General features: G+C 41.6%; 2 protein-coding genes across 3 annotated transcripts; one reads left to right on the top strand and one right to left on the bottom strand.

The window, feature by feature from the left end:
• Nucleotides 1–1,450: 1,450 nt before the first annotated feature.
• On the top strand, nucleotides 1,451–7,044 carry LOC119720787 (acyl-CoA-binding domain-containing protein 6-like). Its single transcript, XM_038190633.1, has 7 exons — nucleotides 1,451–1,532; nucleotides 2,408–2,602; nucleotides 3,054–3,118; nucleotides 4,373–4,543; nucleotides 5,258–5,363; nucleotides 5,554–5,674; nucleotides 6,223–7,044. The coding sequence occupies exons 1-7, from the start codon at nucleotides 1,488–1,490 to the stop codon at nucleotides 6,360–6,362; spliced, it is 843 nt and encodes a 280-aa protein (XP_038046561.1). The 5' UTR covers nucleotides 1,451–1,487; the 3' UTR covers nucleotides 6,363–7,044.
• A 9,935-nt stretch (nucleotides 7,045–16,979) lies between these two features.
• LOC119720779 lies at nucleotides 16,980–23,788 on the bottom strand. Of its 2 annotated transcripts, none has more exons than XM_038190618.1 (5): nucleotides 23,732–23,788; nucleotides 19,854–21,999; nucleotides 18,992–19,464; nucleotides 18,343–18,595; nucleotides 16,980–17,387 (listed from the first exon to the last, which is right to left on the bottom strand). In XM_038190618.1, exons 2-5 carry the CDS (start codon nucleotides 21,676–21,678, stop codon nucleotides 17,125–17,127), a joined length of 2,814 nt encoding a protein of 937 aa, XP_038046546.1. In that variant the 5' UTR covers nucleotides 21,679–21,999; nucleotides 23,732–23,788; the 3' UTR covers nucleotides 16,980–17,124. The 2 variants fall into 2 exon arrangements, with proteins under 2 accessions (XP_038046546.1, XP_038046547.1); XM_038190619.1 differs by having other exon boundaries at nucleotides 23,737–23,788.
• Between the last annotated feature and the right edge of the window lie 1,732 nt (nucleotides 23,789–25,520).

Genomic DNA, 25,520 nt, shown 5'->3' with positions numbered 1-25,520 from the left:
CGATACGAAGATCTGGTGTACGAAGCCCTTCATTTTTAAAATTCAATGGAGAAAGCATTGTGCGCGTTATTAATTATACAATCAAATGGCCCTTGAGCTGGGATTATTTTAATTTCCATCCAGACACCTGAAAATTTGTGAGAACAATTTATGAGTATTTACAGTGGCGTATCTAGCGGGGGTAAAACCCCCTATAATAATATCTGGGACTTAAAGAATTGAGAAAACCAAGCTTTTTTAAAACTATCATTGACGTAGGATTATTTGAATCAACAATACATAATCTTAAATTGGGCCTGCCTATTAGAAAATACTAATATTTTACGGCCGGTCGGGGTGGGTTTTTTGGGGGGGGGGGGGTACTATATACTACCATTCCTCCATGATACTACAGGGCCTTTTTTTCTCTATTTCCTTTCCTCTCAAGTTTTTATCTCCATGTGATCAAGGGTAGTCTACGTAATGGGGGCTATGATATGTGAGGAAAGTTGCTGATTAATTAGGCAAGACAACTGCCTCTTGACCTCCTAGATTTTGATTAATCAGCGGGCGCTTTAAATTTCCATTTCGGGTCTTCGGTCATTCAACCATTGCGCGTCGAAGACAATGGATAAAAAAAAACTGTGTCACGCGCTCTGTATCATGTTACGCGGTATGCTCCCGGCTGTTGTATTACAAAACATTGCATTCGAATTGACCAATCAAACCATTTAGTACTGATTTGGGAAAGAAATGACGTCATGATTTAGTAAAGTCGACTCCGATTGGCTGGCACGCGGATTGCATATATCTGCATGTCTCTAGACATATCAGACGTTATGGGACTTGGCTCCGTGGACTGATAACGGGTGATACTCAGACTAATCAAGGGCGCGGATCCAGAACACAAATTGTGGTTTTTTTGGGGGGGGGGGGCAAAACAATTGTCGTCCCAAAAAGTGTGTCCAAAAAATTACGGCGTGGGGTTCGGGGCCCGCTTAAGGGCCCCGGATTTTTTTGAGATTCTATGTGGTAAGGCAATTTCTGACCACTTAACTGATGTTGTTGTTTTTTAGGAAAAGGGGTGTATGGGTGTACTCATTGCCTGCCTTTATTGCGAAGTCACTAAAAAAAAAAATTTGATTCTTTTTTTTTTGTGGGGGGGGGGGGGGGCTGGCCCCCTTTGGCTCCCCCCCCCCCCCCTTGATCCGCCCTTGCATGTGGTCGCTGTTCCTTTTCAGCATCTATGAGTCTTTTGGATTTTGGTAGCCGCACTAAGTTCAGAAAAGATTTATTCTAGCAATGGAAAATGAAAAGCCGACCGTAAATTGTAAATACCGCCCTCTTTTGTCAACAGTTTCTCAGGTCGTTTGATGTTGGCCTGGTAGCTGGACTCCAAGTTGATTTTGTTATACAGTAACCGAGGATGTTAGGAACGTTTTGTGCTGAGAACCCGACTGAACATTAAAATCCTCGAGCAGACGATTTTTCTTTCTGGCCTTGCATATATGTACGGAACTACGACGGTTCTCATCAAAGCTAGCCCCATAAATGTAACCAATTTACTGGAATACCTCCAAGAATAAAGGCCACACTTGCACCATGCACAAAAACGGAAAAAATTCCATACTGGGCCAGTGGGCCACCACTGAGAGCTCCTGCACAAAGTCTATGGGTCATGACAGAACATGATTTTGAAGTCATGAAAGTAGGCCTAAAGAATTTTGCACTCCTTAAACATGTTTCATCAGAGTTACGACTTTTGGTACTGTTCAGGTCATATTGGTGGTCCATTTATGGAATTTTTTCCCCTTTATATGCTAATCAGAAAGTGCTGCCTTTTTCAGATGTCTATTTTTCGTGAAATTTCATGTTGAAATTTTGATGCGCAAACGTGTGCAAACGAATCTGGAAATTTCACAAAAAATAGACATCTGAAAAAGATGTGTTTTGTTTATCCAAAAAATGCATTGTTCATGAGAGTGTGCACATCCATGAGTAAAATATCGAATTGCTTATTAATTTTGGGGGAGGGGGGGGGGGGGGAAATCTGCCTTGTTTTGTAACTCTGAAGGTCTGTTTTGCAGATTAGCTGGAGTTACCCAGCCCTAAATTTTATCATTGGGTTGTCAACCCAGTGACAACCCAATGATAAAATTTAGGGCTGGGTAACTCCAGCTATTTGCATATATATGGTTTTGGTTATTAATTAATACATACATAGGCCTATATGGATAAACAAAACACAATGGTCAAAGTGTGCCTACCGAAATAGATGGCAATTAGCTTACACCTTCACTTGGGTTTGTTCATTCACAATTTTGTCCACAATTCTCTTTGCTCGCATGAGATGTTGAATTGTCTTATTAATATTAGTGTTTAACTAACCATATAAAACACTTAGAAAAGTCTTCCGTTGCATCCATAGTTAGCGACTGGTCTGTGTGGCGCCCAAAGACAGAAGATCATGGATAGTGACGATTCCGATTCGGACACTATGATGGGCCCATCAGGGGACGATGGGACGACGACAGAGTTCTGCCAGGCTGCTCAACGGGTGCAGATGCTGGCCGCTGGTCTGCCCAAAGATAAATTGCTGTATCTCTATGCACGGTATAAACAAGTAAGCAAAGACTAAGTTGTTCACCATAATTAAAAGCTTTCCATAATGACAAATTCCCTGCATGTTTAACACACACGATCAAAGACAGCAGTTTTACATCTTTTTTTTGTAGAGCATTTTCACAAATTACTACCCGAAATGGGTAAATTGTTTTGCAGCAGATTGTCAGCACACCAGTTGAAACGACAGTTGCGCTTATTTTTGCTTCCCAGAGGAGATTCAAGTCAATTGTAAGCTTGGGTTTACAACCTCCATGATAGCAAAACACTGGTTCATGTTTGGCCACTGCAGTGTGAGTGAACCAGTAACCATGGTTGCACTGAGTTGACCTCTGACTGATGTCACAACTGCGGCAGCAAATTGTGTACAATTATTTTTTAAAATGGACTTCCGCAACTTCCCTTCATAATTCTGAAATGTCCATGTTCACTTGTGATTCTGTTCCTTCTAGGCTACTGTCGGCAAATGCAACACGTTACGACCTGGACTCTTTGACTTCCAAGGGAAGCAGAAATGGTAAGGCTTTGCCAAGAGATTGTTTGTTTTACTAACAAGAGAATGATGCGAAAAACTTGTCAACTTACACTAAAATTTTGATTTAGAGAATGCACTGTAGTTTGGATCACAGCTAGTAGCAGTGTTCAGGGTTCGACCTTAACTTTTATTTCACTAGCTAGCCGGGCTACTGAAACAGACTCTTAACTAGCCTGCTGGCATTTTCACTAGCCCGCATGTTTGTCTTTTATGGAGTGTCTCATACACAACAATGTGTAGACACGTAAAACGGGCATCCTGAGGCAATCTTGTCAGTGTTTTTAATAAACAGATCTAATAATTTAACCCTAAACAGTTAATAAAATTAGACACAAATTGATACAGGTTTGCATTCTGAATTTAATGATTTATTTTTTCCTGTCCTTTCATCTGTGCCGTAGCCCAATATTTTTTGACAAGCCAGCCGGGCTACTTAAGGAATAGTTTGACTAGCCTGCCGCTGTTTTGACTAGCATTTGGCTAGCGGGCTACCGTTAAAGTCGAACCCAGAGTGTTGCAGTCCAGGTACTCGTGATTGATCACAAGTGCCGTAAGTTGGGTCACAAGTCAATTCACAGATCCAGTCACAAGTAACAAGGGAATGGACAATAAGAAAGGAATGCCTTCGTCTCAGTTCAGTTGAAAAGCTTGTGAGTTGACTGGATGACTTGTGATGGACTTTTATGGACTTGTGATGACTTGTGATTTACTTGTGATGGACTAGTGATGACTTGTGATTGACTTGTGATTGACTTGTGATTGACTTGTGATGGACTTGTGATGGACTTGTGATGACTTGTGACGACTTGTGATGACTTGTGATGGACTTGTGATGGATTTAAGATGACTTGTGATGGTCTTGTGATGACTTGTGGTGACTCGTGATGACTTGTGATTGACTTGTGATGACTTGTGATGGACTTGTGATGACTTGTGTTTGACATGCGATGACTTGCCATTGACTTGTGATGGACTTGTGATGACTTTAGATTGACTTGTGATGACTTGTGATGGACTTGTGATGACTTGTGATTGACTTGTGATGACTTGTGATTGACTTGTGGTCCACCACAATTACTTCTATTCAACACTCACCAATAATGTTCAAAAGTCAGTTTGTACCAACTACTCTTAATAGACTGATCGTTCTTCTCCAAACCCGCTTCACAGGTTTCTTCACACTTCAACAAACTGCATTGTTTAAAGTTGATTTGCTGATTATTTTTTTTACTTCAGGGATGCATGGCATGGACTGGGTGCAATGACCAAAGATGTGGCCATGGCTGAGTACGTGGCCGCAGTGAAGGACATTGACCCTGACTGGTCCAGTGAGAAGAGTGGAGGGAGGGGCAGAAGTGGGATGGGGGTGGGGGTCAGCACCATGTGCAAAGAGGAGGATGACATCTGGTGAGAATACTACAAATCATTATGTGTTGCTTATATAGGGCTTTATTCAATGTCTTAAAGAGGTTGTGGAATGCTCGAAGACTTTTCCGTCATTTTTCGGGTATATGTAGCCTAAGGTGTGATGAAATAAAAACGACTATTGTGTCTGTCATGAAATGAGTACAAAAGGTACTTTGAGAGCTGTTTTTCAGGTCCTGTTTCGATCCTGTTGCGACTCGTTTATACTACGCTGCGTCGGGAGTCCTGTTTATTACGTCATGATTTACTATGTTTTGTTTGCTGCCCCCGACGATGACTTTTACACAAATTGCACGTTCGGGTTGAAACAGGACCTGAAAAACAGCTCTCAAAAGTACATTTTGTACTCATTTCATGACAGACACAATAGTCGTTTTTATTTCATCACACCTTAGGCTACATATACCCGAAAATGATGGCAATGTCTTCGAGCATTCCACAACCTCTTTAAATTGTTTCACAGTTATTACTAGGGGTGTGCCTGAGTACCCGACCGCTGATGTCAGGAACTGGTTCCAGATGAAAATTTACTTCCCAAACTTTCCTGGATGTTCACAGCACAATGCAATACAGTCTTGACATCAGCCACAGGTAGTGGGGCAATATGGGCTCTAGCATTTATTAAACAATGTATTGCCTTTTTGGAGGGAAAAACAAACACTGATGTAAGGTGTCCATTTTTAATTCTTTCGACAGTGACGGGAATAAAACTGTATTCGATTGGTGCAAGGATGGCGACGCAGAGCAGATGAGTCGATTACTGGATGAAGGACGGTTAGGAATCGACGACCCAGATGATGAGGTAAACCATTCAACATTCTCGATAAATTCAAAAGACCGACAGAAACGTTGATAATTTTCACTTTCATTTTAACAGCTAGCCTTGGTAAAAGTAGATGATGGAAACATTTGCGTAGCTGCCGATTGAAGCTACCGATTGCAGTTAGTCCCTAAAGATTTGCTTCATCAGTGTCTGATTCCGTAATCCTCAGGGGATGAGTCTACTCCACTGGGCGTGTGACAGGGGACATATAGGTGTAACCCAGGTGCTCTTAGACCACAAAGCTGATGTCAATATACTCGACGAGGAGGGACAAACGCCATTACATTATGGTAAGGCACTTGTATTCCTAATATTGTATTCATTCTCCTTAAAACCATAGTGCCGGGGCAGTTTAGGGCGGTATATGCAATCACAGGGCGACTTGGTGTGGAGCAGGAACGAACATGTTAGTAATTGATAACAGTTTCATTGTCTAAGCTTCTATTTGCAATGTACTAGTGAAGGTTTGCATTAACACCTTGTGAAAATCTCTTTTGGGAAGGTATGTGGTTCTGAAAAGAGCTGGTTGATTGTGTTTTCAGAACCATCACCTTCCCGAAAGAGATTTCCACATGGTGTTACCGCAAACCTACTACAACCATGCAAAGTTTTAAATCTTACTTATTGACAATGTAGTTGCAAACAAGTGGTGTGGGACGGTACAAGTTCCACACACTTAGGTACATTTTAAGTAAGATTTTCAAAGGAGTTTTCAAAGGCTACCCTTGCCACCCAGATCCACAGTTTTGATGTAGTGATAACCAATATATTTACATGTTTGACGTGATTTTGCAAATTTTTTCCCAAAACCTTCCTTTTTGCAACCGTTGTCTTTCAGCTGCCACCTGCGAGCACACAGCCATTGTAGAAATCCTTCTGAAGTACGGTGCAAACCGGGCACTGACTGACAACGAAGGGTGCATGCCTCTCGAACTTACCTCAGACAAACTCATCCAGGAAATGCTGAGAGTGCATTAAGACTGACGACGAAAACTGAACGTTTTGTAGGCTGTGGCCTGGGCCTCGTATGTGCGGCTTTTGGACTGTGGTCAGGTTGAACAGTCCAATTTGCAGAACAGCTGCGAGTCACCGGTTGTGCCGTCCGCCTTGGCTTCCGTCAACGACGGGCACCAGTGGTAGATGATGGTGGCATGCCCATGGTCTTTCCAACCAATCCAAGGACCATGACACTTATGTCCTCGGGCAAGACGATTTACTATAATTGCTGCTATCCACACAGGAGCAAAGGGTTATCTGAGGGGGCATAGTCATCATCATGCGAGAGGTCGTCTTTAACCGACAACTTCTCGAGAGACTCTGGTGGTCGCATTCCATGCGTCCATGAGGTCCAGCATCAGCATCCTCAGCTCAGCGGTATTTTGTTGTGCTGCGTCCCTCTTCAACTGGTCGATGAAAGATAGTCGCCTCCTGCCCTTGCTCCTAGCTCCACCAACAGGTTCCCACAGTACTAGCGGGCTTGCAGCTAGCTCTGGATGACCCACACAGTCAGTCCTAAATACCCATATGTGCCAAAGAGTAGAGTGACTACCTCAAAGAAAGTTCTGGTGCTTATGGGCTCCGTGCGCGAACAAGAGAGGGTGTACGTGTTCTACATAACCCCCGAGGACCGACACACAAAAGGAGAACAACAGATCCTTTCAGTCCTTGGCAGTTGGGTCTTTTGTTTAAAACGGTCCTCTGTAGTAAGCTTGTGTGCTCAGTCTATTGGAGAGTGTTATATTACAGGGACAAAGGGAAACACAAAGCATTGTCCTCGAGAGTATAGTAAAGCAAGAGTTTGTGCTTTTTGACAATATTCAAGAGCCCTGTGGACGGGACACACACTGCACATACAGTCGTGTTTTACTATACTCTCGAGGACAATGCTTTGTGTTTCCCTTTGTCCCGGGAAATATAACACTCTCCCATAGACTAAGCACACAAACTTACTACAGAGGACCGTTTCCAACAAAAGACCCAACTCCTGAGGACTGAAAGGATCTGTTGTTCTCCCTTTGTGTGTCGGTCCTCAGGGGTTATGTAGAACACGTACACATGTTCGCAAGCGTATAGCGCAGTGTATTCGCATGTCTCTCCCAGTGGTCGTCTCCAATTCTCCTTTTGTTACCGTTGAGGGGTCGCTGGCTTTTAAGGAAGGAGTGTATATGCCCCTTTAATCCACTGTTGGTTTGACTGGTCAAAACTGAACTTTAAAAGTTCATGTAATCACTGTGTAGGTTTTCACTACACTTTTTAGCCGAAGGATTTATGTCAGTTTAGTTTTTAAATGGATTGATACTTTAATGTTTAAGAGGTAATAAATTAGTAAAGATTTGTCACTTGAATTGTCATTGTGAGTTATTTGTGTGAATTTTTGAATTCTTTGCATCAACAAATCCTGGCTAGCTGAGCGTGTCAAATAGGCCAGAGCAGTTATTGCAAAAACCTACCGATATAACGATAGACACTTTACTCAAAGGGACAATAGGACTGGTACCAAATACCCTGTGAAATTACTCCACCTGAAATGGTATCGTTTGGAAAAGAAAGTAACATTGAGGGTGGTTTCAAAATACATGTAAAATGCTTGCGGGCACACATTTTAACATGCGTTGGCAACCGAATCCAGTTACGAAACGCCCAAAAGCTGATACTTTTTCTGTTTTCTCAACATGTATAGTATCCACTGAGCTGAAATACCGACAGGTTAGTTATTATGCACCCTACTTAAAGATTTGGGCATTTTGGTTGCTTTAAAAGGTTAAAGTGCACAAATGGCAAATGATCTTATATCCCATTAGGCCCCCCAAAAAGTCTCCGGTTTCTGGTATGGAGCTTGCCCAAAAAGTGGTGCGGCGACGCGGCTTTTTTTTTACCTGATTTTTTTGCTTCAAATGTTGGCTGATGACTGCAAATGGTGTCCGACTTAACTTAGTGCAAATATATGGGAGTCCAGAGAGGCCACATAAAGATTATTCTCGACCATAACCCAATCTAAAAACACGTTAAAACTGTGTAGCAGCAGGATTCCAGTCAAACCAGTGAGTTTGACGGTTTTGAGACATCATCTTCCATTGAAAAAAAAACCTTTTTCATTTTGCCGACGCGCATGGCTACAGCGACGCGCGCGCATACCAGAAACCGGAGACTTTTTTTTTTGGCCTTATGCACCCTACTTATGAGCAATTGTGTTGCTTCAAATGGAAAAAAGTGCACAAAGAGCAAATGATCTTTATGTCACATTAAGTGAGTATTCCATTTGCAACTCTTTAAAGCAATTTTCACTTTCAAAAGTGATGATCGAACAGTCATGAATGAGCAATTTTTATATCATGAGTAGTTGTAAAAAAAAACCAAAAGGTGTGCACATCTGTAGCCAGTGTAACAAATAATATAGCTGCCATCTGCTGAAAAATGGCATCGGATATTGTACGCATCACTGCATCAATTCACCACACTTTCAATTGTGCCATGATGCAGTGCATTGTACTGTGCATGTCTATATGCCAGCGCTTTCACTGATGAAAAATTACTTTGTTAAGGCTTAAAGGGAATGTACAACATTTACTGTTGCTGTAATTTTCAGAAATAAATGGATTTGGAGGAATAGTATGTTCAAGCAAAAATTATTACACTGACTTGTTTCACGTTTTGGGTTCGTAGATGCTAAAAAAAACCAAGAAAACCAATCAAAATGATGTTCTTGTAGTCTGGTTCTCTGACCACACTTAAGATGAAACGGAGCAATTTATAGACGGGGAATTATAAGCAAGGTCAGAGAATCAGTCTAGCAGGCTTGTACCCCTTCAAAGGTGTGTAATTAATTGCAAAGAAAATGCGGAATAACTAAATCTGAAAAATTAGGAGCAGTTAAAAAAAAAAAAAAAGTTTTCTCCAACGCTGCGTTGGAATTGTACCATGATTGTACGGGATGCCTTAGACTGTCCTTTTCTCTAACACTTCAGTAAAGCATTTCCCGATAATTTGATCATTTTGTTTTTTGATGTTTGGAAATGTTGTATCTTCCCTTTAAATTTCCATTGTGCTTCTCATTTGCGCATGTGCTTGTGTACGCCGGTGGAACAGTCGATGCACTTGTAATGATCCCATTACAAAGGACGCCTATTTCGGTTGTCCATCAACATCAAGTAATTATTTTTAATGATGTCGTTTTAGTTCCACATTGGGACCGATGTGTCTCATCGGAGAGATTGAATGGTTTGACTGCAAACCAATACATATGATGGACTTTTAGTGGATAATTTTCATAATGGCTACCACAATGCACCAGCGGCATCACTGGTTAACAAAATTGCCATCCAAATTGTATTATAATAACGGGGAGCCTGGACCCCACATAAACAAATGGGCAATTCCATGGTTACTCACGTTACATTTTTGTAACGTGAGTAACCGATTTTGTGCGTCTTGTTTATCACACATAACACATTTTTCTGGATGTCATCTTTGGTGCTTAGGTAAGTCTAGGTCTACTCTATCTACCATGTGGATAACAGTTATTAAACCTTTTCAGTACGTTAATTACAGCCCAAGGAAACTCAAAAGTACATCAAAAACGTAACGTGAGTAACCGTGGAATTGCCCAAATGGTTCTTGATTGAAATTTGCATCCAGCATTCCACAAAACTAAACAGGGAAACCGTGGATAACGAATCTCCTGCTTAAGGACTACAAAATAAATTTTAGCCCACACTTGAAAAACTCACATTGTAGGTGTGCATTTATTGCACAGTTTACATAATATTTATATCAATAAAATAAAATTTCTTAACAATTTCAGATTATACATACATTCAGTACTGGTCAAAAAGTGGCTCATCCATGCAGCAACGACAGAAGTGAATTACCTCTTATACACAAGTTAAGTAGCCAAATAGGATATTTTGGACAACTAAGGCCAAAAAAAAAAAGTCTCCGGTTTCTGGTATGGAGCTTGCCCAAAAAGTGGTGCGGCGACGCGGCTTTTTTTTTTTTTTTAGCTGATTTTTTTTGCTTCAAATGTCGGCTGATGACTGCAAATGGTGCCCGACTAAACTTAGTGCAAATATATGGGAGTCCAGAGAGGCCACATAAAGCTTATTCTCAACCATAACCCAATCTAAAAACACGTTAAAATTGTGCAGCAGCAAACCAGTGAGTTTGGCGGTTTTGAGACATCATCTTTCATTGAAAAAAAAAACTTTTTCATTTTGCCGACGCGCATGGCTACGGCGACGCGCGCGCATACCAGAAACCAGAGACTTTTTTTTTTGGGCCTAAGGCAAGAGATATATGAAGGTACCTACAGACAAATTCGGTGAACACACTTTGAAGCAATTTTTGCGGTGGAACCATGTTTGCACTCATGCCGCACTCGTTCTTAAAGACGAGACGCGCGTGCTTTTTTGTAACCATATTGGTGGAAGACGCCCAGAGTGCATGCGCATTACCTGAGCGCAACCCGCACAACCTTGATTCTACCTCGGAAATGGCCGTCACCGAATTAGTCTGAAAGGTACATGTGCAAAAACACGATAGCATACTCCATAGAGGTAATACACTTCTGTCAATCATTACTGTACAGTGCATTACATGTACATGTCCACAGTCATAGAACACAAATATATATCAGATTTATAAAATACACTCTCCATGCTTAAATTATTTTGAATTAATTTTTTTTTTAAAACCCTGCTACCACTGTGTATACAGTAAACTGTCATTAAACTTAGTTCAGCTTTAAATTCCAACACCTGATGAAAAAAACTAATCAACTTGAACACTATGAGAAAGTCCACTCAAAAACATTAACTATAACCAGCGATTGAATGTTTAATGTAGCTTCAGCCTGTGTGCTGCAATAGACCTGAGACCTAATGGCTTTGTTTACATATGCGCTTCCTTATGGGAGCGAAGTCGGGACGCCAGACGAAGTAGGGACCGTCTACCACATAGGAAAGCACACATGTAAACAAAGCGTGACGTCATTACGTCTCGGGCCTATTTAATGAGTGAGTACATGTATACGCCAGTTCGAAAGCGAATTTGACGTCACCGGGCATTTGCGGTGAACTTTGCTGCATGTTCAACTTTTGCGAATTCGCAGCACGAATATTTGCCTTGACGTCATGAATTCGCATTTGTGTTCGCTTTTGCATTCACTTTTGTGAGAAGTATGATTTAACCCACATGACTTCATCCAAATGTCATCACGAAGTGACTACAAACAATATGATACAAGCCTCCGTATGAAATTTAAAGAGAGATTGAACTTCAAGTGAGAATGACTTCAGCTAGCTAAACATCATCACAAAATGACTGCCAGCAATGACACCAACCTCAATAGGACGGTCCCAAGACCCAAATACATAGATAAATACATCATTAAATATATAGCTTGTGCTTTGATGAAAGTTGTCAAAATCCACTTTGCTTTATATGTAGTTATTGATTAAACTTGCTCTTAGACTCCAGAGTTCATTTACTTTTCAAAGGAAACGAGGGGGAAAAAAAGTCATATTTGCTATTAATTTAATTAATACACATTTAACAAAATGGGCGTCTGCAGGGGTGTCAATGGGGGTGGGGTGGATAAATGTCCCCGCCCACCCTCGAAAAAATGATGAATTGAGAATATGCTGGAGAAAGTACAAGGATTTTTTGGGGAAACTGTGCTTTTGCCTCCCCCCCCCCCGAAAAAAATCCTGGCGACGCCCATGGTGTTCAATGTAACTGACAAGCGTTTGTTGGATATTAATGTGTTGTTTAGATCTAATGATTTTACACACACACACACACTTGTTCTGTAGTTGTGGGGACCACACACCCGCGATGAGGGATATTTATCAGTTATCAGTAAATAGTCCCCACAACTCAGTCCTAATTCCCCTGATAATTACAACTTCCCCACAACACTGTCCCTGCTGAAGCACACACACTGCAGTATTTGCTTCCAAAGCTAATTCATGTTTCAAAGGTGTGTTATTATATTCACTTTATCCATTCACCGTTTTCCCCATTCACCGTTTTCCCCATTCACCGTTTTCCCCATAGTCCTTGTAATGGTGTGAATGATACAAAGTTACAATTTTAAACACAATTTGTACTATGTACATGAGGTAGTTTCTTGCATTACATAAGGTGTGATAACCTAAGTACATACATGTATGGCAGCCACGTCACACTGAACTTCCATCCCGACAGGCTACAATAAAAGAGTTAGAAGGGAATTCTCTGCTCGTATCCAAACAAAGTTGTATCACACACAAATAAAACCCAGGTGACATTCAATCACAATCTTTGCCAATTTTACAGTTAAGGCCTTCTTAGTGGAAAATAAAAACATTGCATCGGTTTGTTCATGTATTACGTCGTCAAACTCTGAGATCATTCCAAAATGACAAAATAAAATGCACATTAAAAAAATGGCGGGAAATGTCACTGGATTCAATTATTATATATTATTATTTATATCAGGCTTCCGGCGGTAAAAATAAATCAGCATATTGTATGCTTTCATAAAAAGTTGACTGCAATAACATTGTTATTGCAGTCAATCCGGGCATTTTCGCAGGTTCCCGCTTGATCAAGAGCATAGAAAGTCACAGTTGTCAACCACTCAACAGAGCATAGTGCGCGCGTACCGTCAAACACGGAACACGCCGCGCGCATGCAGCGCACAGAAGGCCAGGTATACGCGCACTGTTGTTAACAATTACAGTGGCAGCTTCAAAACGTTTGATGTAAACGAAAAAGATGTAATGAAGACAGTGTCTTGAATTGTGCTTCTTGCAGATCAGGTCAGCCTGATATAAATAATAATAATAATATTGGATGGCTTGTTTTCGGTGGATACAAGAATATATTGCACTCGCTATGACAATATTGCACTCGTCTTCGACTCGTGCAATATTGTCATAGCTTGTGCAATATATTCTTGTATCCACCTCAAAGCCATCCAATATTATACAATTATTTACCCCATTAAGTTTACAGAATATGTGTAAAAAGTAACACAGTAGAAGCGGGTTGTATATATTAAACCACAGAGACAGGAACTGACTCATAGGTCAAGGTTAAAACTTAATTATAACTAAAAAAAGTCCCTGAGCTCAGACCAACCTCACTTTGCTATGTACAAAGACCCTAGCCTCTGGATGCATCCACTGTTGTTTTGTGTGTCCCCCCCCCCCCCCCCCCCCCCTAAGTATGTAGCGTCCAAAATAAACTTCCAAAAACAAACAAACAAATAACTTGTAACCGGTACATCATATTTTTAGCTGGCAATTTTGTTAAGTCTGCAATGTGGTTAAAATCAGAAATATTCCATATTTTCAAACATCCCGAAATTTGCTGTCAATTTTGCTGGGTTTACAAATAGCAGCACTTTTCAAACTTTGAATGCCAACATGTATGGTGTTGGGAAATAAAACAAGCCCTGTAAAAACGCGCATTGTCAAAAAAAGGGTGTCCTGTACTTTTCAATCAGGCCAGAGACCTTGACATTTGCAAAACAATGGTATGGTAGTGTGAAATTCATTAACTACTGAATTTATTTGCCTTGTGCAGTGCATTTACAGATGAACATGTATCCTATTGTGTGCAGTGAGTGCATGATACTCCGTAGGTGAAGTGCAATGTATATTTAAGTGTATTGAGTTCACAAACAGCTGTTTACAAATGTAGGTTTTGGATTTCATGGAGAAAGGTCACCCTGTCAAAATCTTTCAGCGTACATCAACTCTATTGTAATAGGTCAATTTACACTTCTGCAGAAACACTTTTGAAACATGTTTTTGTCTATAACAGATCTTCCAAGGTAATTTACAACATTTGCTTTTGCTGTAATTTTCAGAAAATAGATGGATTTTGGGGTTGGGTTAATATTTTAGAGCAAATATTGTTACATGTCCACTGATCTGTTTTTTTTTTTTTAAAGTTTTGTGTTCATAGATGCTAAAAAATCAAGGACCAAAAAATGCTGCTCTTGTAGTCTGGTTCCCTGCCCCTATACTTCAGACAAAATGAAGCAATTTATAGACGTCGCCGTCGCGGATTTGCCAGGTCAGGGAACAAGACTAGCTGGCTTGCACCCGTTCACGGATGTGTAACCGGGGAACAAAATGTGAACTGACTAAACTTGGTCAATTGGAGGCAGTATTTGAAAAAAGGCTTTTTTTCTCTCCAATGATGGTCCGCCGACCATCGTTGGAAATTGATACAAAAATTCCACGTTTCTTGAAAATGACAGCACACCAGGTGCCATGATTTCACAGGATGCTTGAGACTTTTACTCACTTACAGACAAGTAAGGAATTTCATAATAATTTGGTAGTTTTGTTTTGTGGTGTTTGCAAATGGATCGTATTGCCTTTAAATGATGAATGATTATAACACATGTTTACGCACATGTTTATGTACCTTTTGTGCATATAAGTACATGTACCACAATTAGGGAACATTTTTTGGATCCTGATTTCGAAAATGTTTTATGCATACCTCAAAAGACAATACCTTTCCTTTTTTAAATTCTGAGAAGCAGGTGAAACAATTATTCATTAATACTGAAGAAATTATCACTGTGTAAAAAGCAGATTTTTTCCCTGGCATAAAAATCATGACAGCATTAACCCTACCTATCCCAATTCCTGAAAATTCAATCCCTGCTCAACCTAAAATACAGTACAAGAACGCACATGACGTAAAAATGCTGACAACAAAAAGTATATATTACACATAACATCTCTTTCGGGTTAACAGTAGTAATTACAATGCAGTCAAAAAAATCACCACAGGGAAAAAGTTCTTAAAGATATAGTCCATCATTTGTAATTTGTGCATTTTGTTAGTTTGAAGCAACAAACGTACTAAAAATCTGAAGAAGGGTACTGAACAACTAACCTGATGAAGTTTCAGCTCAGCTTCAGCTGTATATTCCAAGAAAAACAGCATTCTAGGATCCGATTTCATATCAAAAGTTTCTGAATCATGTTTTGAATTGGGCCTGAATTCAGCGTCCAAGACACGTTCTCACTGAGCCGAATGCAGTTACGCGATGTCGCGCACCGATCCGACGAATCATAGCAACTGCACGCGCGTGTGCTTCGTGTCAACGCTTGTGCGCGCTTCACCGAGTAAACAAAACGAACTACTAACAGAAATTTCCTACGGTGCGTCTTAAGAAGCACCGTTGGAAAGGCCTTCTTTCGTTGATTACTTCAAAATGACAGCTTGCCAGAAAGAATAATTTCACAGGGAGTTTAGTCCCCTTACTATCTTTCAACCAAGTATGTTTTTCAACAATAATTACGCCAGTTACTTTTCGGATAGCTGCAAATGATGGACTATAGCTTTAAATAATTCCGCAGCCATCAGTTTCCAAGGCAAATCTTTACAAAAGTTATACAATACACATGTACCAATGTGTACACAACATTATCATGTTAATATGCACCTGCAACAAACCTTTATGTGTATTTTTTTTTATCAATTTCCCAGCGACATTGTTACATCTACAGGCAGCAATTCACTTCCACTTAAAGCTATAGTCCATCATTTGCAGCCATCCGAAAAGTAACTGGCATATTATTGTTGAAAAACATACTCGGTTGAAAGATAGTAAGTGGACTAAACTCCTTGTGAAATTAATCTTTCTGGCAAGCTATCATGTTGAAGTAATCAACGAAAGAAGGCCTTTCAAGACGCACCTTAGGAAAATTTAAATTAGTAGTTCGTTTTGTTATTCGGCGCAGCGCGCGCAAGCATTGGCACGACGCACAGGCGCGCGCGGTTGCTATAATTTGTCGGATCAGTGCGCGACAGCGCGTATAGCTGCAATTCAAAACAATTCAAAACATGATTCAGCAACTTTTGGTTTGAAATTGAGATCCTAGAATGCTGTTTTTCTCGGAATGTACAGCTGAAGCTGAGCTGAAACTTCATCAGGTTAGGCCAAGTTCGCGCAAGGACTATAGTTGACCAATGGTTAACTAATGTTTGCCCGAACTCTGTCTAGTCGACGGTGGTTGACTACGCTAGTCGACTATTTGGTACCAGCCTACTGGGGTTGGTTGCTTCGCTGGTAACCAATAGCCGCGCGCATTCATAACGCTAGCAGAGAGCCAGGATCCAGAAGTTTTGCGATGACATCTTGACCAGCGTTTGAGTAGAGACGTTCGCACGTTGCTATCAGTGCGCAGGTGTAAGGTACGTCACAAATCAACCACTAGTCGACTAATGGTCCTTGCCCGAACTTGGCCTTAGTTGTTCAGTATCCTTCATTAGATTTTGAACACTTTTGTTGCTTCAAACAAACAAAATGCACAAATTACAAATGATGGACTATATCTTTAACTCTATCAAAGTACATGTATGTTAGAACTACCCCAACATATCACGCTTGACGCACAGCAAGTGATGGAGCCATTCACCATGTACAACCATCCCATGAGGAGTGGCTGCCAGTTTTGCATGGCACACATATATCCCTTTTCTGTGCCAATAACCCCAAGTACACAATTACTTCAATGGCAAATTTCATTCGTAGGAAACACTTTGTAAAGTTGAATACAAAAATAGAATCATTCATCATCAAAAATTTCAGCCTGAGTAACAACTATATCATAATTTTCACTTTTTACAAACATGTATACAAACTCTTTCCAAGGAACAGAGCTATGAACTGCATATACTTACAATAACAATCAGAAACGACTAAAATGTAGGCTGTTTTTTTGTAATCTCACAGCACCCTGTATCGAATGCAGGGCCGGTCTGAGCAAACATCCTCCTCATGACGAAACGTGCGCTCGACCACGGCCACGTCCCAGACCGTCTCCTGGTTGAGCTGCTGGGCGATGCGCTCGATAGCCGCCAGGCCCAGCATGAGGTTGCCCAACGCGCGGCTGTTGCCTGGCTGTGCGTGGGTGATGTGGTCAAAGAACACCTCTTGCGCGGTCTCCTGGTAGGCCTGGACTTGCTCGCTGCTCTGCACCATCGGGGCATCTGAGGCAAAAAAGATAATATCCAATTTGGGAGAAAGAGCGGAGCTTGAGCAGTGCATCCTGGGTTTTAAAGTGACAGTTTTAGCTCGCATACTTCACTAGCCTAAGACTTATCTGTTTACCTGCTTAATAACCCTACCCCCTAGGCACTTTTGTGCTAGGGTGCAACCCCAATCATGCAAAATCCTCCAACTGCATCCATGTAAAAATTGCATACAGCCTCAATCCTCCAAAATCATCCGTTATTTCTTGAATGTGGTCCTTGGAGGGGTGACCACTGCCTTTATCCTGCAAAATCCTCCAGCAGTCACTGTCAATATGTTGAGGCAGAGCCAGTGACATCCTGGAGCAGTGCGGAGGAATTCAAGTATAATCTAGGCCTACATTTATGCACGGCTGAGCATAAACAACACAAGGTCCAGCCTAAGACCTTGACACAGTGCATCCTCCAAATTTTTTTAAGAAGTATCTCCACATGTTTTTCTTCTTCTCACCAATGCATGGAGATCAGTAGATGTTGACAGAGTACCCAAGTCATACAAATTGGAGAAAGGACACCTAGGCTTATTTAAGCTGGATGGATGTATGGGTGTCTTTTGGAAACTACTAAGTCTCCAATTTAAAATGTCTCAGACGCCTTTGCCGTTGGGGTTATTTACAGACAAAAGCTGCGGGTTAACACAGAGTGGCCAATAGAAAAGGGGGCGACAGGGATCCAACCAGCTCTGGCTCTGTCCCCAGCGCTGTCTTCTCCTACATCTTCAAGTGGTTTTTGGCCGCAGCCTTCCTGGACTTTGACACAATGTAGGGTCCATTTTTGGCTTCTTGAACATCAAATATAGGCTTCCAAGTAATTCTGGAGCCAGAGATGAACCCAAAAAACGGAAGCTATCCCACAGTCCGAGGACATCCTCGGTTTGTCTAGTTTCCCCGACTACACTCCTGGTAAAGCCTACCTGGACTGAGCAGCAGGATGAGCTTGAGGCAGACAAACGCGGGCAGGTCCAGGCCTGCCGTGTGCAGCTGATCAGCGATGGATGTGACCTTCGGCACCAGCTGGTGGAACTTGGCAGCGTTGAAGGTGGTCAAGTCGATGACCTGGTTCTTGGGAAGCAGGAGGCGACCAGCGTGGTCCAGGCAGTAGAAGATGGCGTTAAGACAGAGGATGCTCAAGACGTTCTTGTGTAGGAGTCTAATCTGGTCTTCGATCTGAGAGAAAGAAAAAAAAAAGAGCCAACAGATAATTCTTACATAAAAGTCCACAAGTAAGGGTGTATTACTGTCAAGTTGCTTTCTAACTCCCAACCACTGTAAATTTGACAATGGGTGTGTCCGAGTCCAGCAAAGTGTTCTAGGACAATATAAAGTAGCAGTAGTAGCCATAGTACAAAATAGCCCATTACAAACAATGAATCGATCATGTATAATTACTTGGATCGATTCTCCATCCAACTTTGACCCTGACTTTTAAAGCAGAATAGCAGAGTGCTTGGAAATTAAACCACACACGTCATTACTTGTGGGTTAACTGGCGTGTTCATGCAATCCAGTTGCAATGCTCCAATCAGTAAATACGGGAGATCCTGTTACATGCAAGATCCTTACCACGAGTTGCCTGTACATCGGCAGACCCTTGGCCCACTTCACCAAGGGCAGCATCTGGTGATTGACAAAGTGGCAGATGGTCTCCAGAAGATTCTTCTCCTCCCGAAGTGTGCTGAGGCAGCACTCGCCCACCGACTGATGGATGAAGACCTTCTCCTGCTCCACTAGCTCTTGGATAAGCTGTGGCAGACCAGGCGATTTGGGTTCAGTTTTAACAGCCAACCGACTCGGGCCTGGCTCGGACATGCAAGGCGAGACTGAGGACGGCCCAGCTTTCGAACCCCCATTGCCCGTTGAAGAGCTACATGTACTTGAGATCTTCCCCGTTACATGGTTGGAGGGCTGTCTTTGCTTGCGTTTCTTAGGAACAGGAGACTGTGTTGCTTGTTCTTCTTTGATTTTGATCAGGCGGCGCTGCTCAGATGAACCCTCGTACAGACTACGGCCTCCACGTTGACGATCTCGCCTGATAGCTGATAAGAAAGGAAATGAAAACAAATTGTCACTTAGGCTTGTGCACTCCCCAATTTTCCCCAAAATTCCCCAAAAGTGATTTACCAGGAACCTTCCTCACTCCTGCAGATTCCAACACCAAATGGTAAACTGTACACAAAAAGTGCTGGACTCTTGATTTTTGGTTGTATGAATAACCCCATGTAAAGTATAATCAGTCTACTAGTGTAGTACTCACTCTATCAGATTCCAACAAAGTTTGACTGAATGGAGATTGTTAGGGTTAAGGATTGTGAAAAGAAAAAAGTAGGCCTACCTTAATTTTAAGATTTCCCAGTGATATTTCAGCTTGATTTGATACATCATCATTTTAAATATCTGCATCAAGTAACAACTTGGACAAACTTACCTTCCAACTTCATCCCGAGGGACAGGCACTTCTGAAATCGGCAAGCAGCACATTGCTTTCGACTCCTTAAATCTACCAAGCATCCCCCGCCAAATGTGCACTTCAACTTCTCGTGCCGCTTGCTGTGTATTGTCCTCTTGAAGAAGCCCTTGCAGCTCTCACAGGAGTACATGCCATAGTGGTAGCCAGAGACTCTGTCCCCGCATATCGGACATTTGTTGTCAACGGGGGGTTGCTTTCTGAAGTCAAGTTCTGTGATAATGGTCTTAGATTCTGGAACCTGGCTCTGCTCTTCTTGTGCAACTGGTTTAGTTTCAACAGAGGCAGGCTTGTTTTTCAGGGAAGCATGCGATACAGATACATCTTCCACTATGTCTTTATTAGGTACTGGAGAGAGGTCAGGTGGCAGTGGGTTTATATCTGAGCAAGATCCCATCGTCATTGATTTTTCACGAGGCAGTGGATTCAGAGACTGATGCAGTTTCCCTGAAGTTGATTTGGTTATGGTGTCCAGGTTCCTTTTTGACGAACATCCCACTTCTGCCACCAGTGATAGCACATGCTCTGGCACATCCTCATCAGAAGAATTCGTTTTCCTAAAGGAAGCCTCAACATACATTTCTGGCACTACTCCTTTCTCGATGGCTAATGATGTTCCTAGATCTGGATGGACAAGTGGCAGCAAAGGTCTGCCGCCTTGCGTTACTAAACCAGATTGAGGTTTCATAATGGGCTGTTGCAACAAATTCAATGAATGAGAGTGTCTCAAAGATGTATCTGGAGGTAGGGATGGTAAAGGATTCTGAGGTAATGTGGTCTCCCAACTGACAACCCGGTTATTCTGCTGCAATTCAGGGGTTCTAATCACTGATTTATATAGCTCAGGCACTACATTAACCAACTCTGTGGTACATGTGTTGCGCTTTTTCTTCGGACACATATCAAGTACAGAGGAAGTGATCTCCTCTTCACTGTCAATTTCTGAGGTCTCCTGATCTTGATGGCTTTCCAGAGATGCCGGTGGCACACAAGAGAGCTCCAGGTTAGTTTCTGTATGCAAAATTCTATCCTGGCTCTCTGGAGTTTGTTCTTTTAAAGTCACCAAAATGTTATTTGAGTTGCTTACTGTGGAACAATTCAGATCTAGAGGTTGCTGGGCTTCTGATGAAATATCAACCACTGGCAGTTCTGGCAAAGATCTCTGCTGTGCGACATGGTGGTCAAGCAGATACTGAAGCTGCTGAATCTTGCACAATTCAGACAAGTGCATTCTCACTTTGGCATCCAAGAGGCTTCTGTAGTACTGTCCAGAGCCGGTGAGTGGCATCTCTTGCTTGACTGCAGTGGGATCCTGCAGTCGAGCATGATCGAGTAAATGAGAGGACGGGCCAACATGCTGCGGAACAGCCTCTTGGGTAGAGGAGATGCTGTCCAAGGCAAAGTGGCTAGCGGGGAGGACACCAGTGCGGCTGATACAGGAAAGACTGGCAGGGGCTTGTCGGGTGGATGCTGGTGGGAATACACCAAGGGGAACGGCACCTTGATGGCCTATGGCAGGTAGTAAGCCTCTTGGATACATCATCCTGGGAGGAATCATACGAGGAGCAACAGCAACTGTGTTGGTTAACTGAGTTCCTTGTAACCGCAGCAAGAGGGGGCTGTCTGTGGCTTGCATGAATTGGTACCTTTCTGGGGATTGTTGGAGCCACTCTATATCTGATGTGGTTCCACTCTGCGAGGGTGCACAATCCACTCCAAGCTTACCCGGGATGTGTCCATCACCTGATGGCACAGGTGTACAATCTCTGTCTGTTTTGTCCGTCATGTTGAAAGCCCCTCTTGCCTATCTGGGAAAATCACACACAATCCTGCAAAACGTGCAAGGACAGGTATACTATTCTGCTGTACTAACATACTTCTGCCGAACAAACCAAACATGCAGAATGACGATGTTGATGATTTGTACAATTAACAGCTGCATGAAAATACATCTATGCTTGAACTAGGCCATCTTTGCAGAAGCTATCCAGCCAAAAACTAAACCAGTGTCACAAGGAGGTGCCTGTCACTTTGTTGATGTTGCCTTACATCTGCTGCAGTTTATGTGTAATCCTTGCACTTGCATAATAACTTGTGCAGTGATTCCCTGCAAATCAAACAGAAAACATAAATAATGTTTTTGCTTTAAAAACATTAATGCTGAACTTAAAAGATCATTTTCTTTTCTTTCTTTCTTATTTACGAGTAAAAGCACATTCAGTAGAATTCACTGGTCTCCATGAGGCCCAGTCAAGAGCAGACAATGTGAAGAAATGAGAGTTTTAGATGTGGGAGGAAGACGCGTAATATTTCTCAATTTAATATTGAGAAACATTACAATTTGCTGAAAATAAATTAAACATTATTAAAATGACTTGAGTTTTGTACACGGCCAACAAATAGTGGAATACCAGCAGGCTATCTGAATTCTTTCCACAATCACTTCCTGTAAAAGCTAACTAAAATAAAATTTTTTAGGCAGATATGTGTTGGACAACCAAAATTACTGTGTCAGCAGACAAATACTTGATGTACGCAGTTCTGCTGCGGTGCTGTAAACTGTGTACAACTTGGAGGAGCCGGACATGCGGAAGTTGGACATGTTGGACTCAGTAAATGGGGCGCTATTTAGAACTCCTTTTGGCCTTTGGTCGGTCGTACTAGCTAGTACTCACTAGTCGTACGACGGACCAAAGGCAACATTCGAACAAAGGAGTTCTAGCGCCTCAGTTACTGGGTCTACGTAGCTTGAGTAACTCCAGCTCTAATGCGCTAGGCATTAGAGCTGGAGTTACTCAAGCTAGGGTCTACGTACAACATGACTACAAAAAACAATTGTCACCTTATGTCAGTTTTTTTTCTCTTCAATTCATACCCATAAACATAAAGGAAAGAATGTTGCAAGTGCAACCTAACGCCATTTCAGCGGTTGTGTACTACAAAGTCTATGGAGAGTCAAGAATTTTTTTTTTGCATTTCATAAGAAAATTGAAAATGTTTCTCAGTATCATTTTTGCAATGACTGACCTTCATCATCAGTCATGATCATGTTAGCCCAGGTTGGACGAAGTCTTCATTGCATTACGACTAACGACCAGGACGAGAATTCTCTACATAAGACCACCCAAAATTTGGACCAGATTTTTGTTACATTTTACCTCGTTACAGAAGCTTATTTCACGCCTACATTTTCTATGTGTCCTTACCTATTGGGCCGCTGGGTTCAGGAATTCCATATGTGATGCTGACCGACATTAATCAGGAAAATAAACTCTAAAGCAGCGTTAAACTTGTACGTGTTTGTAGTCTCTTTTCATCAGTTTATTCCCAGAGTCGTACGTCATATACAATGTACGTGCGTACGAAAGCCGGTGCGCCCCGCCAGCGAGGACCGGGCCCGGCCCGGCACGCGGGCACGTCGACCGGGGCGGCAAGTGGGTGCACAGGCCCGGTATTTGTCTTGTCTCAACGGTCGACTTGTCTCAACGGTCGACTTGTCTCAACGGTCGACTTGTCTCAACGGTCGACTTGTCTCAACGGTCGACTTGTCTCAACGGTCGACTTGTCTCAACGGTCGACTTGTCTTTCCATTTATCGCACATACGGTCGAGTTGTCTCAACGGTCGAGTTGTCTCAACGGTCGACTTGTCCCGAGTCGAGTTGTCTCAACGGTCGACTTGTCTGACCCCCAAGAGAAAAGCAGCGTCAGGTTGCAACATTCTTTCCAACATAAAAATGATACGATGCCTCAAATTTGTTAACAACCAAAGTGATACTACTTATTGATTGTTTATCCTGAGAAAGAAATATCATTCTTCTGTAAACAAAGTGTAACACACCTTACATTTTCGCAAATCACAACAAGACTGCTCTCTCACTCTGCTCTGTCATGTCTGTATCGAAATCGCTTCCGGTTTCGATCCAACTCGGACCCAAACCAACTCGGACCCAAGCCAACTCGGACCCATGCCAACTCGGACCCACTACCAACTCGGACCCATGCCAACTCGGACCCACTACCAACTCGGTCCCACGACCAACTCGGAACCACTACCAACTCGGACCCACAACCAACTCGGACCCACTACCAACTCGGACCCATGCATGACCAACTCGGACCCATCGTTTTCAATCATACGACATCGTTTTCAATCATTCATTTCATAAAGTTTGTCCACTTCTCATCTGTTATTACAGTGATGCTGTTTAGTATAAATTTTCATTGTAATTGTAAGGTAAATTATCTCATATCTGTCATGTCTGTATTGCAGCAGTATAACATTTTTGTCGTTGTAAAGCGCATTAAAATGCTATTTTGAAATGCGCTTTAAAAGTGTAATTAATTATTTATTATTTTTATTTGTTTCCATTAAAACATATTATGCTTTAAAAGTTTAACCAATTATTTATTTTCATTCAAACATATTAATTGACATCGTTTACACCATCTTGCTAAATTTAACAGCAATTTATTTCATTTTTACTCCAAACTTCAACATAACGAGTATACAAATTAAGAACAGATCTTCATAGAAAAATAAAATTGGAAAGTATGGCATTAAAACAAACACTTTCAAACATAACATTATTAACTCAATAAATATAAGTAAACATTAGAAATCAATAAATAAAATAAAGGTTCCATATTAAACAAAAAAGTTAAATCAAAAGAGTATAAAAAGTTACATTTGTAATCGGATTCGTAAAAAAACCCCACAAAATTCAAAGCCAGCATGTGAATTAAAAAATGATCAAGTTTAATCCCCTACAATTAGATGCAATGTCAATCATCAAAAAGGAGTATTGGAGCTCTGGGAAGATTATCCTTCAAGGCCTTGCAGGTAGCTGCCTGTATGTTCCACTATGATGTTCCACGGGGGGGGGGGGGGGGAAGTTAAATCCAAAAATTATTAAAAGTTAAACAGATTCATAAAAAAAACCACAAAATTCAAAGCCAGCATGTGAATTAAAAAACCCCAAACAATTACATGAAATGAAAGGCCCAAATGGTTATTTTAAATTAATAACTTCCTCACTGAAACAAAATGTGCCACTTAAAACCACTTATTACACGACACAAAGGCCTGCAAAAACAAACAAGTAATTTATTTTTTACTGAAAATTATAATCCTTTGATTTTCGTTTGGAAAAGAAAATCGAGATTTTGAAAAAGCACGTATATATCAAGTTGTACAAATGACATACGATATGCCTAACCTATACTATACGCTATTAATACCTCTTGGTTTAGCTTCACAGGTCACGGTTTCAAAAAGCTAAGCACGTTTAGTTTCATGACGTTCAAAACAATAAGCGTTTAGCAACAGTATTTACTGTACGCATCAATACAAGAAAACAACAAAACTAAAAGCCCCATTCTGCCCAATGTAGTTACAGAATATCTTCACTTTATAAGCACTAACATTAAGATCACCTAAAAAAATATAATCTCTAAAACTAATGATTGAGTCATTGTTGGGTCCGAGTTGGTCGTGCTTGGGTCCGAGTTGGTAGTGGTACCGAGTTGGTCATGGGTCCGAGTTGGTCGTGGGTCCGAGATGGTCGTGGGTCCGAGTTGGTAGTGGGTCCGAGTTGGTAGTGGGTCCGAGTTGGTGTGGGTCCGAGTTG

The sequence above is a fragment of the Patiria miniata genome, unplaced genomic scaffold (genome assembly GCF_015706575.1).
Source record: "Patiria miniata isolate m_02_andy unplaced genomic scaffold, ASM1570657v1 HiC_scaffold_9, whole genome shotgun sequence".
NCBI classification, from domain to species: Eukaryota; Metazoa; Echinodermata; class Asteroidea; order Valvatida; family Asterinidae; genus Patiria; species Patiria miniata.
The sequence above is the reverse complement of the archived record's forward strand: the minus strand, read 5'-3'. Positions and strand labels throughout refer to the sequence as shown.

Excerpts from the sequence above, each read along its gene's own strand:
- LOC119720787 (XM_038190633.1), top strand. The coding sequence starts at position 1,488 with ATGTACGGAACTACGACGGTTCTCATCAAAGCTAGCCCCATAAAT. Across the intron at positions 3,119-4,372 it reads TTCCAAGGGAAGCAGAAATG|GGATGCATGGCATGGACTGG; the intron begins GTAAGGCTTTGC and ends TTTTTACTTCAG. Across the intron at positions 5,675-6,222 it reads ACAAACGCCATTACATTATG|CTGCCACCTGCGAGCACACA; the intron begins GTAAGGCACTTG and ends GTTGTCTTTCAG.
- LOC119720779 (XM_038190618.1), bottom strand. The coding sequence starts at position 21,678 with ATGACGGACAAAACAGACAGAGATTGTACACCTGTGCCATCAGGTGAT. Across the intron at positions 19,465-19,853 it reads CCTCGGGATGAAGTTGGAAG|CTATCAGGCGAGATCGTCAA; the intron begins GTAAGTTTGTCC and ends CTTTCTTATCAG. Across the intron at positions 17,388-18,342 it reads CATCCTGCTGCTCAGTCCAG|ATGCCCCGATGGTGCAGAGC; the intron begins GTAGGCTTTACC and ends TTTTTGCCTCAG.